Source organism: Globicephala melas, chromosome 20 (genome assembly GCF_963455315.2).
Source record: "Globicephala melas chromosome 20, mGloMel1.2, whole genome shotgun sequence".
In the NCBI taxonomy this organism is placed as follows: domain Eukaryota; kingdom Metazoa; phylum Chordata; class Mammalia; order Artiodactyla; family Delphinidae; genus Globicephala; species Globicephala melas.
In genome coordinates, this window is record NC_083333.1 from 10613508 (window position 1) to 10626902 (window position 13395).

At 42.6% G+C, this 13395-nt stretch overlaps 2 protein-coding genes across 4 annotated transcripts in view; one reads left to right on the forward strand and one right to left on the reverse strand.

The window, feature by feature from the left end:
* NUP88 (nucleoporin 88) overlaps window positions 1-6556 on the forward strand; it is a 32924-nt gene extending 26368 nt beyond the window's left edge. For both annotated transcript variants that reach the window (XM_030861642.2, XM_060290446.1), the window contains exons 10-17: window positions 333-434; window positions 1912-2070; window positions 2355-2480; window positions 2585-2650; window positions 2792-2872; window positions 3119-3245; window positions 3406-3524; window positions 3958-6556. In XM_030861642.2, the coding sequence (XP_030717502.1) occupies window positions 333-434; window positions 1912-2070; window positions 2355-2480; window positions 2585-2650; window positions 2792-2872; window positions 3119-3245; window positions 3406-3524; window positions 3958-4021 (844 nt within the window). In that variant the 3' untranslated portion in view covers window positions 4022-6556. The remainder of the gene's footprint in view (window positions 1-332; window positions 435-1911; window positions 2071-2354; window positions 2481-2584; window positions 2651-2791; window positions 2873-3118; window positions 3246-3405; window positions 3525-3957) is intronic.
* The window catches only part of RABEP1 (rabaptin, RAB GTPase binding effector protein 1), a 248969-nt gene continuing 240019 nt past the window's right edge, over window positions 4446-13395 (reverse strand). For both annotated transcript variants that reach the window (XM_060290445.2, XM_030861643.2), the window contains 5 exons: window positions 12470-12659; window positions 11782-11837; window positions 9207-9305; window positions 7913-8029; window positions 4446-7159 (listed from right to left, as the gene is read on the reverse strand). In XM_060290445.2, the coding sequence (XP_060146428.1) occupies window positions 7058-7159; window positions 7913-8029; window positions 9207-9305; window positions 11782-11837; window positions 12470-12659 (564 nt within the window). In that variant the 3' untranslated portion in view covers window positions 4446-7057. The remainder of the gene's footprint in view (window positions 7160-7912; window positions 8030-9206; window positions 9306-11781; window positions 11838-12469; window positions 12660-13395) is intronic.

Sequence of the window (13395 nt, forward strand, 5' to 3'; positions counted from 1 at the left end):
GAAAGAGACAGAGACGTAAAGAGTTGGCTTCATCGTATCATGCTAACTGCCGAGATTACAGTGAGCACCATGAGGCTGTGGGTTCCTGAGTGACCTGTAAGTCAAGCGACGTCTGGCTGCTGAGTGACAGCTTGATTCAAACCGATCAGAGATGTAAGTAATACAGGTTTCCAAGTCACCACCTCTGAGGTTACTGCACTGATACCATGTCCCACCCAACTGTCGACCCAGCCCTGAGAAGGCCACAAACCTCAGCCATATCGTTGCTTTTGGATCCACTGCTCTTGCTGTTTTGTAGTTAACTATGGCTGTGTGTGTTTTTTTTTTTTCAGGCAGCCAGCTCCGATCCGAGGATTTTGGATTGTCCCTGACATTCTGGGGCCTACGATGATCTGCATCACCAGTAACTACGAATGCCTCATAAGGCCTTTACTGTACGTCCCCCTTTGTATTCCCACGCAGCTCTCATTAATTCTGCAGAATCTAAGCTGGGAAGATGTCCTTAGTAACCGGACTGAAGATACATGGTTTATGCTTTGGTTTCTGACTTGAGGGTTGGAGGGAGGGTTATTTCTGTTGCTCCTGCCATCTCTGGAAGGATTTATTTAAGGCATAATTTCTGGCATCTCCTTTAGCTAGCGGACGGTTAAGAACTTTACCCAAGTGTGGAAAGAATACTAAGATACTGAACTCCATCATTAATATGAGTTAGATTTAATGATCTTTTTCTTTTTTTAACCACGCCACATGGCATGCGGGATCTTAGCTCCCGGACCAGGGATTGAACCCTCGCCCCCTGCAGTGGGAGCGCAGAGTCTTAACCACTGGACTGCCAGGGAGGTCCCTGATTTAATGATTTTAAACTTTATGTGCCAGGCTCAGAAGTAAGCCTCCGGCAATCAGAGCAACCCTGCACTAAAGACAGCACCGTTATCCTCATTTTGTAGAGGAGGGATCAGGGACAGAGAGGTTATGTACATTGGCCAGAGTCACAGGGAACACAGAGAACTGGGCTGCAAAGACCGGGCTTTCTGACTTCAAAGTCCAGTTTCTCCATCTCTGCCAGACTCATAGGCACATCACAGAATATGTAGACGCTGGAAGAAAGGTGGTATATAGCTGAACTCATAACCTTTGTTCCCCTTAAGGAACCCATATTAAGCTATAAGTACCGTTTTCAACAGCTCTGGAAGGTCATTCTGAGTTTTATAAATGCAGTTATAGGAGTGTCTAACAAGCCACTGGAGTACTGGAACACTAGACCCCTTTCCCCCCAGTCTCTTGGTGTCATTTGAAGGCATGTGCTTCTAGATATTGACGTAGTTCAAAACACTGGCATTAATTTACTGTCCTTAGAAGGATTTCCATACTCTTTGAGAAGTGACATCATTTGGAAAAGAAAATAATTCACTATCAATTTTGTGATATTTATATTACAAGAGACTAAAAACTAGCAAGACTGAACAAAAGTAATAAAATCACTACAAAAAACTGCCTTTTTGCCTGTTGCCTCAGCATGTTTTTAAAATCCTACCCTACCTTTAGTAAAATAAGACCTAGTCATACTAGGATACTTCAGAATAAAAACATGAATCCCAAAGGCGAAAAAAACTTCTAAATATTAGTGACCTAGATACCTTCAAATCATGTTTCTGCCAACTCTCTGAAATACAAGTTGTCTATGAAGTAATGTTATTAACAAACGCCCAGATCTGAATCATTGCACAGTCAGTCACTGGCCACGCTGTTAACGTCTGCAGTCTTTCAAGCTTTCTGAAATTGCCATTGAGAGTATTTGCAACACTTCATAGTTTCTTGTATCCTCAGAATTCTGGATAAGTGTGATTTAGGTTTTCCTATACTTACAGCAAGTAACTCCATGGTAAATTTTATTTTTCTTTTATTTTGCAGAAGCACAGTCCATCCAGTGTCTCCTCCCCTGCTTTGTACCCGAGAGGATGTTGAAGTGGCAGAGTCTCCCCTCCGTATTCTGGCTGAAACCCCGGATTCCTTTGAAAAACATATTAGAAGCATTCTGCAACGTAGTGTTGCAAATCCAGCATTTTTGAAGTATGTAATTTAGGGCGTATCAGTTTTAAAAACTGGCTCCCTTCTCTGTTTTGTAATTACTCTTCAGCCTGTCCTCAGCTATTTCTTTTCGTATACTTTTTACTATGTTGGAGTTGGAAGAAACACAGGGCATATTTAATCAGCTAGTGAGAATAGAGAGAGAATACACAGATGTGGAAGCATTTGAGAAAGACAAACAGGAAGTGTAAAAAGACGTGAGTCTGTCTTCAGTTGTTTTACCCAGCTGAGCAAAGTAATGACAGAAACTTTTTTTTGTTTTTAAGATCATCTGAAAAAGATACGGCTCCTCCTCCCGAAGAATGCCTTCAGCTCATCAGCAGAGCCACCCAGGTGTTCAGAGAACAGTACATTCTTAAACAGGACCTGGCAAAGGAGGAGATTCAGCGGAGGTAGGATGGCCTCTGTTCACATACCAGTCAGTCCCTGGCTGGGAGCTGACACTGTATAATGGCCTAGACCTGGCTTTTGATTAAATTTCTTTTTGTTCTTGAAGGGTCAAATTGTTATGTGACCAAAAAAAGAAACAACTAGAAGATCTCAATTATTGTCGAGAGGAGAGGTAAGTAAGTGCCAAGACAAGGGAGGAAAAAAAATAGTTCAGCTAGACTGGAACTGTGTCTCACCCTAAGATACTGAACCACATTAGCTGGCTTCACCATCAAGGTGCACTCCTAGAGACTCTTGCTTTTTATGCCATTAGGAAAAGTCTGCGGGAAGTGGCCGAGCGCTTAGCTGACAAATATGAGGAAGCCAAGGAAAAACAAGAAGATATCATGACCAGGTCAGTGGGCCGTGTAACTGTATAACATTCAGTTCCCTACTCAGGTCAGGTACTGCTAGTGTTATTAAGTTCTCGGGTGCTAGATACCCCTCTGAGGTGTATTCTACGGAAGACAGTGCAGTGATGCTTTCCCCAAACCCATCCTGTGGAGGCCTCCTTCACAGACACCAGATTCCTAAATTAGGAGCTTTAGTTAGGATTGTGTTCCTCCTAAGGAGCTGAGATGTTTGCTTACCTCTTCTACAGGATGAAAAAAGTACTTCACAGTTTTCACTCTCAGCTCCCAGTTCTCTCTGACAGTGAGAGAGACATGAAGAAAGAATTACAGCTGATACCTGATCAACTTCGACATTTGGGCAATGCCATCAAACAGGTAGGAATGGACACAAGGTGGCTACCTCTGGTACTTTTTAAAGTGTTCCTTCTACAGAAAATAATTTTATAAAATGTAAAAAGAACATACTGAAACAGATACTATGAAAAATGTATAGCAAACCATAGCTAAAGTGTCTGTGTTCTGTTTGATACTCAAGGTTACTATGAAAAAAGACTATCAACAACGAAAGATGGAAAAGGTACTAAGTCCTCAGAAGCCCACCATTACTCTCAGCGCCTACCAGCGAAAATGCATTCAGTCCATCCTGAAGGAGGAGTAAGTACCAATCAGCTGTTAGTGCGAGGTAGTTTTTCCTTTGCAAAATGCCAAAATCAACCTTTCTTTGCCCAGATAAGACCACTTGACATTTGCATGTCAAGTAATTACCAGGACAGGAAGTGTATGATGCTGATAGATAAGGACTTAAAAGTTGAGAGGGTTAAAAAGGATGTCTTTCTTTATAATTTTGCTGTGTGGTCAAGGTATTCCCCAGTGAATATGTTCAAAAATATTTCCAGCAGTTCCACTACTATATTTGCTACCTCTAGCCTTAAACGAATTACCATTACTATCCATCTGAAACCTTAAGCCGTTAATTCTAGCAGAGCACTTCTAAGATACTTCAGTATTAGTGAGGTCTTACGAATCAATATTAATGGTTTATTCATTTGTTGTATTACCCAAAGTGAGTAACTTTATGATTTTACAGGGGTGAGCACATAAGAGAAATGGTGAAGCAAATTAACGATATCCGAAATCATGTAAACTTCTGACACCACCAGGAACAGATTCACACCTGAAATTAACACAAGTGAAGGCTTAAACTCATTGTAAAACGAACAGGTAGCATTATCTAATTTATAAAGAGGCATTTTAAAGGATGAACTTTGGTGTGGTTGTTCATCACTTTTTATACTTGTTTTATAATGACTGAATAAATGCTTTTATTTAAAAATTGGAATGTGGTTTATATACAAGCTCAAGTATATGATTGTATTCAGCAAGGGCCTAGGATTTAAAAGGAAAAAAAAAAGCGCCCAAGACTTTCAGCTGCACACTGCCAGACCTCCGTGAACCCTACTGAGTTTTCTTGATATTTGAACAAGAATAAAAGCTGCATTTTAACGTAGCAGCACCAGAAATATGACTCTGAAGAGGGACAGAACCCTAGAACTCAAAGGAAAAGGCCACACAGTATACTAGACAGCAGCTTTTTTAATTTGAACACTTTCTTCTTAAGGACACGCCTTCAGTACAGTTAACAAATGGTTATACCTGAAATCTGCTCACAGCAGAACTCGGTAACCACAATTGCAAGGCCACTGCTGGCTCACTTCCTCGACAGGCAGTATTTCCTTTCAGAGCTGAGTTCGGCTGCGCTCTGTGTCCCAGTACATGTCACTGAGTGGGTATGAGGTGCACATGTAGGATCTCAAATGGAGAAACAAATAGCTTGGTATACAGTATATGATTTTGTCTTTTAGCATTAGGTAATATTTTTATACCTGCCAATGAGTTCTGAAAGGTAATACTGTACCTGCCTAGAAATGGCTGAGTGACTGCCAATTAAAAGCCACATGGTAAGGTAGGTTACAGGTAAGAGGTAAATCAGGTTAGACATGCATGAGAACACGTGTACACAGACTGAATACAAGCACAGGAACACTCGTGAAACCCAGCTGACCTTTTCTTTTGTCTTGAAGGGCTAAATACTACCTTCTAAATCAGTTTCCCATTTATAAAGAAAACCCAGTTTAAAGAAGTGTTTCATACCAGAAGTAGAGACTGTTAACAAAACCTAGTCTCAGTTTGGGTTTTTCTAGCATATTTTTCTCAAAAAACTGGGTTCCAACAATTTGCATCTGCCACTGTAGAGACTGCTAACAGTTTCCTAATCATGAATTTTATTGGCCCAGTACCATCTTATGGAGAAAAACATCAGCATCAGCAAGGTACCCCGTCTCAGCCAAGCAGTTCCCTGGGAGTTGTAGTTCAGTTCGTTCAGGAAGGTTATGAATTATCCATCATCTTGATTTATGGTGCCAATTTTAATAATCTGAAACAAATTAGCTTGGAGTTTATCCAAGGGACTAGTCTGACACTAATATAATTTAAAGTGACTGCATTTTTGGAATTAATAAAATTCCCTGTAACTCAATGAGGATACATGTTTCCTTTAAAGGAAACAGAGTAGTACTTTATACAAAGGGACTTTAGACCAATTAAAATAATGTTTCATGCATGCAAGCCTATAGCACTAGTTCCATAATTAGTGTTTACTTCAAAATTCATAATCATGAATGTAAGACTACAGCAATAGCCCAAGGAATGAGGTATGTAGGCCTTACCTTGTCCTGTCCTATGGAAGACAGAAATAAAGATCTTTAGGGCTAGTCCATTATGACGTCATTTATAACAATTAAAGTTGTAGCTTTATGTGAGCCAAACAAGCTACTCAATCCACTTAATTTCCATATGGTTCCTTCAAGTACTCTGCCGTTACACAACACCAATCACAAAAATTTGAAAACAACAGTTTTACTTTTGAACCATCTGTATGATGAATTAAACGGTGTAGTCTTCCACTGGCTAACAGTACTGCAGGTAAACAGTGAATATAAATCCATTCTGTGCTTTCTGCAACACTTCATAAGGCTACGGCAAAGACAACCTGTTCATTGAAACTTTATCCACACAGGAAAGGAATCTAATCTCATAGAAATGACAAAGCAGATTTCCAAACTGATCAACTAACTGGGTTTTCCCCAACTTCACCATAAGCATTATCACACTCCAGGTCTAAAATATAAAAGAAAAATACAAAATGGGTATCTGCCAAACCTAGTTATCACCATTTTTGTATTTGACACTTTTGAAACAAGTATGTACTCAGGCCCACTGACTCGAGTTGAAAATAAAATAAGCAGCAGACTTATAAATTTATACTAGATGTTGTCAGACATAGCTTGTTTTATTAATATTTTTTCCACTGATCCAGTAACTAAACTAAAACAGTTTTCAGGAGAGTAGATGGTGCCAGTTCACCTTGACCCTGGTACCTGTGAGTCCACGAAACTTACCCAGGTAGCAGGAAAAGTGCTTCCAAACAGTTTCTTGTGCTTTTCCTTTAACCTCAACTTCCAATAGCCCCAGCCAAGTTTGCAAGTCCTCATAATTAATTCGGTTCCAATTCCATTGAATTGGTTGTCTGCCACCGCCTTATGGTTCTCAGGCAAGTTTCAGTAGCATTTAAGGTCCTCCAATGCAAGATAAAATGGTTAAAAAAAAAAATACACTGAGCTAGGAAATACAGTCACTAGCCAGTGGGCTGCTCTCAAACTTCATATTTTAATATAAAATATTCATACGGCATACTCCACCTCTGTCTGCTAGCTGAATACTGTTACTGATGAACTCTAGACAACAGAAACAAATTCTCTCTTGCAACAGCTATGAACAGGAAATGCCATTTCAAACACTACTGGGACGGTGCTGAAGGGCAGGGAAATGTTGACTAAAGCAGGCAAGGAAACAGCACTTCCTCCATCACCAAATCTGATCCCACACTCCCTGGAATCAGGTCTGGAGTCTGGCTAGCGTTCCCAGTTGAAAGGTCTTTTTTACTGCAAATTACCCTGGCTGTTTGCTGCTCCGTGCCGCACAGTCTCCCCACTAGAATTAAGCATTTCTCCAGTCTTCCTTTTTCTGTGTGTGACTTCTTCTTCAGTTAAGAGTTAAATAATAATTAATGTTGCTCTAAAGATGAGTTAAAAACCCAAAGTGCAGGCTAGAGTCCTGCCATGAGGGTGTCATGTCTCAGGGAGCTGGTTAATGTCTGTCAGTTTGGTATCGTTCAGAATTGCCCGGATTCTCTCCAAGGAGTCTGCTTGCCGGATCCGCTCTAACTGCACCTAGAGAAATAATGCAGCGAGGTAAGTGCAGACGGCTCCTGCCTAGACCTTCTGGTTTACTCTGACTGGTTTAGCTGAAATGGAGATTAACTCAACAGAAACTACTCACTTCAAAGAAAAGAGGCAGCAAGAACAATTAAATCCAAAAAACAATTCCCCAAAGCTGCTGTGTAACAGACCCAGTATAAGGTGCTGGGACTATGGAGATGAATGAGACCTGATCCTTGACCTCTGAGAACCCACAGTTCAGCTGGGGGAAAAGAACAAGCTTATATAGAGTTTTAGCACAATATACTAAATGTCACTATACCAGCTTGGGGACCTAAAGAGGGTTCCACAGGGAGGACAAAGCTAAGCAGGGCCCTGGAAGAAAGGAGCAAGGGGGCCATGCTTCCAGAGGGAACACGTGCTGTGGGCAAGGAACCACAAGTAGTTTTTAAAAATTAGAACATAGAATATAAAATGTAAGGCAGAGAGATGGACAAAACGTAGGGATAGGCCTGGCTGGGAAGAGTCTCACATGCTACGCTAAGGACTTTATATTTTACCCTTAAGGGCCAGCAAGGAAGAAGAAAAGGGTTTCCAGCTTAAATGACCAGGCCGGCATTTGGAGCTGGGGCAGGGGCAGCCATAATTTCTAATCCTCTAGCTATTGTCAGTGGGCCAGTCAGGGATTAGCAAATTCTCCTGGGTACCAAGAACCCCAAAAGTGCCTCCTCAGCGTTCTGTCTAGGGGTTCCCCAAATGCCTCACCTGAAGGGTCTGAGAAAGCTTTACAAAATCTCTCTGGACTTGTTCACTGACATCTAGTTCTGTCTGCAACCTCTGAGCTTTGTTCTTCTCTTCAAACATTAGTTGTTCAACAGTAACCTAAAAAAATACAAGGTTTGAATGAGGATTAATGCTGGAGAGCCATACGTCAAATCACTCAGGAAATCTAGGCACTTGTCGTTTCCTACTACTAGAGAGGAAAGGTGGGTGCCCATCATATTCCTGTATCCTGTTAGTCTCCCTTTGACTCTATCTTTACAGGGCAAGGGTGCACATTGCCTAAGGTACTTGTTCTAGGTCCTAAAATGAACTGAGTATGAGAGCCAAATTAAAAATGAATGAAAGCGCCGCACTCCACCCCTCAACCCCAGCAGCCTGGTGACAATGATTAATCATCAAAAAGCAGCTGCACGGGGCTTCCCTGGTGGCGCAGTGGTTGAGAGTCCGCCTGCCGATGCAGGGGACACGGGTTCGTGCCCCGGTCCGGGAAGATCCCACATGCCGCGGAGCGGCTTGACCCGTGAGCCATGGCCGCTGAGCCTGCGCTCCGCAACGGGAGAGGCCACGGCAGTGAGAGGCCCGTGTACTGCAAAAAAAAAAAAAAAAGCAGCTGCTGTATGATCAGTAGCTGTCACAGCAACAGGACAGGATCTTTAGGGATTTCCTCTGACAACCACAACAGTCAAGCATCTGCCAGGAAAATTCTCAATGAATATGCCTTAGGCAGCCCCAGCTATCCCCCAGTCTTCCTTACAGGGAAACTCTTCAGGAGGACCCCCTGTGCAGGAGCCTTTCTAAAAACAGAGAACTATTAAATAACACATACACAACATTTTTACACTTAAAGGTTAGATAACAGCCCACCAAAACCAAACTTCCCCCCCAGTTGGCCCCATGCATTTTTATTCTGACAGGACTAATCAGAATTTAGGCAGCAAATATGGTTCAGTACAGTATTCCAGAAACCAATCGAATGGAATGGCACTTCCACAGCAATGCTTCTGGCTATGGCAGCGCCAAGTTTGGTTCATGGCCTTTAGCTCAACGCCTAAAAAGCCAGTTAAGCCTGTGACACAGACCTCCAGAGCTGGCAGTGTGCACATCTAACCCAACTGAGATAAAGTCATTCCATTGTCTTTCTGCAAGCGGAGAGTCTTGCCAACTTTCAGAAGGTGGCACTATTTCAAAGCAGCAAGGCTTTGTTTTTTAAACAGCGAAGATGTGATTCTACATTCTTCACACTGCTTTTTTACGAAACTACCAACAAAAATGTCACCTTAGCAGCAGTTTCTTTCTTTAACTGTTCTTCCAAAGTGATCTTCATCTCCTGAAGGCTCTCAAGCTGTTGAGACTTCTCTCTTAATGTGGACTCCAACTGTGAAAAAGGGAAAAGCTGAAACACACAGAAACTCCCTACAGGTCACAGCACATCTGCCTGGAGGAGCCTGCAGCCTGGAGAAATGCACCCAAGCTCACATCCTCCTAGGCCCTGGATACTGGCTATGCTTGGAATGCTCTTCTTACCCTTTGATATCTGTGGATCTTCTATTGATTCTTCAAGACCTACTCTTTCTCTTATTAAACATTTATTAGGCACCTCCTATGTTCTAAGGCCTGGGGATGGAAAAATCAGGAGAGACAGACATGTAAGTTAACTATGCCATGTGAACATGGATGAAGAAGCACTTAATTCTGCCAGAAAAGTTGGGAAGGGCTTCCTTGAAGAGATGACATCTGACCCTTAAAGGGTGGTAAGCGGGAGGCGGAGGGAGATACTCCAAAAAGAGGGAGTTGACGTATAAAAAAATGCGTTAAAGAACTGAGGTGAGCTCTTGCTACATTACAGCACAGAGTTCTGGGGCCCTGGAGGCTGAGGCCGGAGAGGCAGTGGTGAGGCAGGAGATCCCAGCTGGGCTATAGATAAAGGGAACTACTGAAGGGTTTTAAACTAGACTGCTCACAGTCAAGTGAGCAGTTTCAATATGAAAATGAAATGAAATGAATGAATATGAAATGAATATGAAAATGCAATTTGAAGGGGATCAATTTTGGAGGCAGGGAAAGAAGTTAGGCTGTTACAATGAGCCAGGTGAGCACTGAAGTCAACCCAAACAGTGGCAGAGGGAGTGGGAAAGGTGGGACACGTTGGAACGCTGGCGACTTTTGCCAGTGTAACCTGATAGCACAGTGGGAGCCAAAGCCTGATTGTAGTGGGCTGAGGAGTGACTGGGAGGTCAGGCAGTGGAGATGACTCTTTCAAGAACTCTGGGTATAAAAGGAAGAAGGACTGGTAGCTGTAGAAAGAAGTACAATCCAAAGAGAAACTTCTCCCCTCTTACCAGGAGACCTCTGAGATTGGTTATGCATAATGGAAAAGACAAATAAAGAGGCAGAAGTTCAAGGCCCACACTGGAAGGGGAAGATGGAGAGGATGCCAGGAAAAGATGTGACATCACGACCCAGTCAAAGCACATGTGCAGTGACATAAGACTAGTCAGAACAGGTCACCCTTTCCTCTGAAGAAGCGAGAAGGCTGGGAAGCAAAGCAGGAGAGCATGCGACCGAGGAGCTGAAGGTGGGCCCTGCTCACGACGGGGGCACAAGGCCGCCACGCGCTGTCACAAGGGGGCGAGCTGAGCGGCGACTGAAACGTCCACTGTGAGGAATGGAAAGGAGAGGGGCTTCCCTGGTGGCACAGTGGTTGAGAATCTACCTGCCAATGCAGGGGACACGGGTTCGAGCCCTGGTCTGGGAAGATCCCACATGCCGCGGAGCAACTGGACCCGTGAGCCACAACTACTGAGCCTGCGCGTCTGGAGCCTGTGCTCCGCAACGAGAGGCCGCGACAGTGAGAGGCCCGCGCTCGCCACAACTAGAGAAAGCCCTCGCACAGAAACGAAGACCCAACACAGCCAGCCAGCCAGCCATCCACCCATAAATAAATAAAATAAATAAATAAATAAAATAAACACAATTTTAAAAAAGAGCAAATGAAAGGCTACTGAGCAGCACCTGGAAGCAAGACCACGCAGTGTTCCTCATTCCAGTGGAACCAGCAGCTGGGGGCAGAGGCATAGAAGGTGGACACCAGGATTAATCCAGGGTTAGGCAGTATCAAGTGAGGGTAGCACAAGAACAAGGAATCGGGGGCTTGCAGGAGTTAGTGGGAGACTAGTTGAAGAGGCAAGCCATGTCAGATGCTGCTTAGAAGGAAAGAAAGAAAGAAGTTGCTGAAACCAGCGGAAAAGGAAAAGTTTAAGGAAGTGAAGGTCTGAATGAGGTACTCAGACAGATGAACCTATGGGATTAAGGGCTGGAAAGATGGTAGACAGGGGTCAGGGGCATGAGCGTGGAGTGAGATGTCAGAAGTGGGGCAAGGTGCAGGCAGGAGTGTGGTAAGGCAGGGCAGCACAGCAGCAAAGGTCATTGAGTCAATGAATAACGAGGCCAGTAAGCTGAATGGGGTCATCTACCAAAAGGTGTTCATGGTGTCTAAGAGAAGGAGACTCTAAGCCAACTAGAAAACATCACCTCCTGTTTGTAAAAGATTTTGTAGCTTTAAGTATCTATCATGTCAAGACCACAGCTTGCCTGTCCTTCCACCACAGTGGAAGCTCCAGGCTAAGTCACATCGTAGTCTTCCCTGTACCTCCTCCAGTCAACACAGAGCAGGCTCTCATTAAATGGTCTCTACCATCATCACGCCCATATTCCACTGTATTTTTCCCAGGAGTTGCTTGAAGGCAGGGACTATGTCCTAACTATATTTCATTCCTTGAGTCTAGCACAGTAGGATTCAATAAATAAATACTGGCTGCTGACAGAGTCAATCTGAAACTCATGAAACTCACCTGTCCTTTTTCTACTTTTATTCTTTCTAATTCAGCTTTTAGGCTAGAAATGGAAGCTAGGAGGAAAAAAGGAGGAGACATGTTAGCATTTATTCATTATTTTGCATTTAAATTTTTTCTTAAAACACCCCTTTCCCCCATAAGCTCAATCTCATGCAATGAAAGTCAAATGCTGTACTGAACACAGTGGGCAGAATGGGGGTGAGGGACCAACACCCCTTTCTCAAAATTATCCCCAACCAATCAGCATCATAATCAAGCTCAGGAAAAGTGAGAGTCCACACGAGAACACCATGGCATAAACTGTCTCTGCATCAAATACCTACACCTAGCTCGGGGGTGGGGGGGTGGGGGAGCTAATCCCAGCAGGAGTCTGTTAACACTTCTGAGTTCTGCAAGGAAATGCCACCCATCTACTCATATTCCCCAGTGTCTGGGTTCAAGTCCTGAATTTCCTATCTATTAGTAATTGCCAGAGAGGCCACCAGAGCCCCTAAAAAGATGAGTTTTGGGTGTTTTTTTTTTTAACTCCTAATCACTGGATATATCAACATCCAGAGAAAAGGACTGAGTCCTTACTTAGTTCTTTCCTATACTTTTTTGTTTTCTACATTCTAAGACTGTTATAACCAGAGAAAAAGTTTTATTTAGTGCCTTCAATTCTAAACTACATCACTTTTATCTTCACCTATTTCTTCCTTGCAGTTTTCTATTTCTAGCTGCAGAGTTTCTTCGAGGTTTTCTTTTAAACACTGTTCTGCTTGAATCTGCTCTTTCAGGAAAAGTATTTCAGCCTTCAGCTTTTCTTCCACGTGATCTGCTGCTGTCCGCACATTAATGATGTTCTCACGGTATTTTAATACCAACTCCCGGAGCGCCTAGATTCAAGAAACAAATGGATATTGGGTTTATGGTTTATAAGGGTGAAAGAAAATAAACAAAAAAAGCTAAAGATTTTCTGCAACCAGAATTTCAGATGTTGTTTTAGACGGTTCAAACTTTAGGACTTTGAACTCCAACCCACTCTTGGCTTCAAGGGGCAGGTGTTATGCCATGTTATTATTCAGTATGTTAAAGAAATAACATTACTAACCAAAAAACGTGTATGGGTGAACTACATATTTTTCCCTCAAAACTGTTTCATAAATGGAAAAATTAAAATTTGAAGTGACTTACAATGTGGGATTCACTATGAATAGCTTAGACACTTCCACTATTACCCGCTTAAATTTGAAGGGAGTTAGTGAATGAGGACCAAAAAGACTGAAACTCAGAAGCAAGTATGAACTCCAAGAGGACAAAATGTACTTACTTATTCATTTATTCATTCAAACAAACACCTGTTGAACACCTACCACAAAAGCAAAGTACTGTTAGGCCAGAGGCAGGTATGGCAAAAAGAGGCTTTCTAAGGTGATCAGCTGTTTTTCTGTAATAAATTCAGTTTAAATCTTATTTTATTTTTTCCCTAAATTGTTGTTGTCTTCTTTTAAAATTCCTCCTCCACCCACCCCCGCAAATATCCTCCCAATTATATCCTAAAGCAACTCTAAAGTAAAAACTGGGATTCTTAGATAACTACCAAATGTATATATAAATTAAAGAACAGCAGGG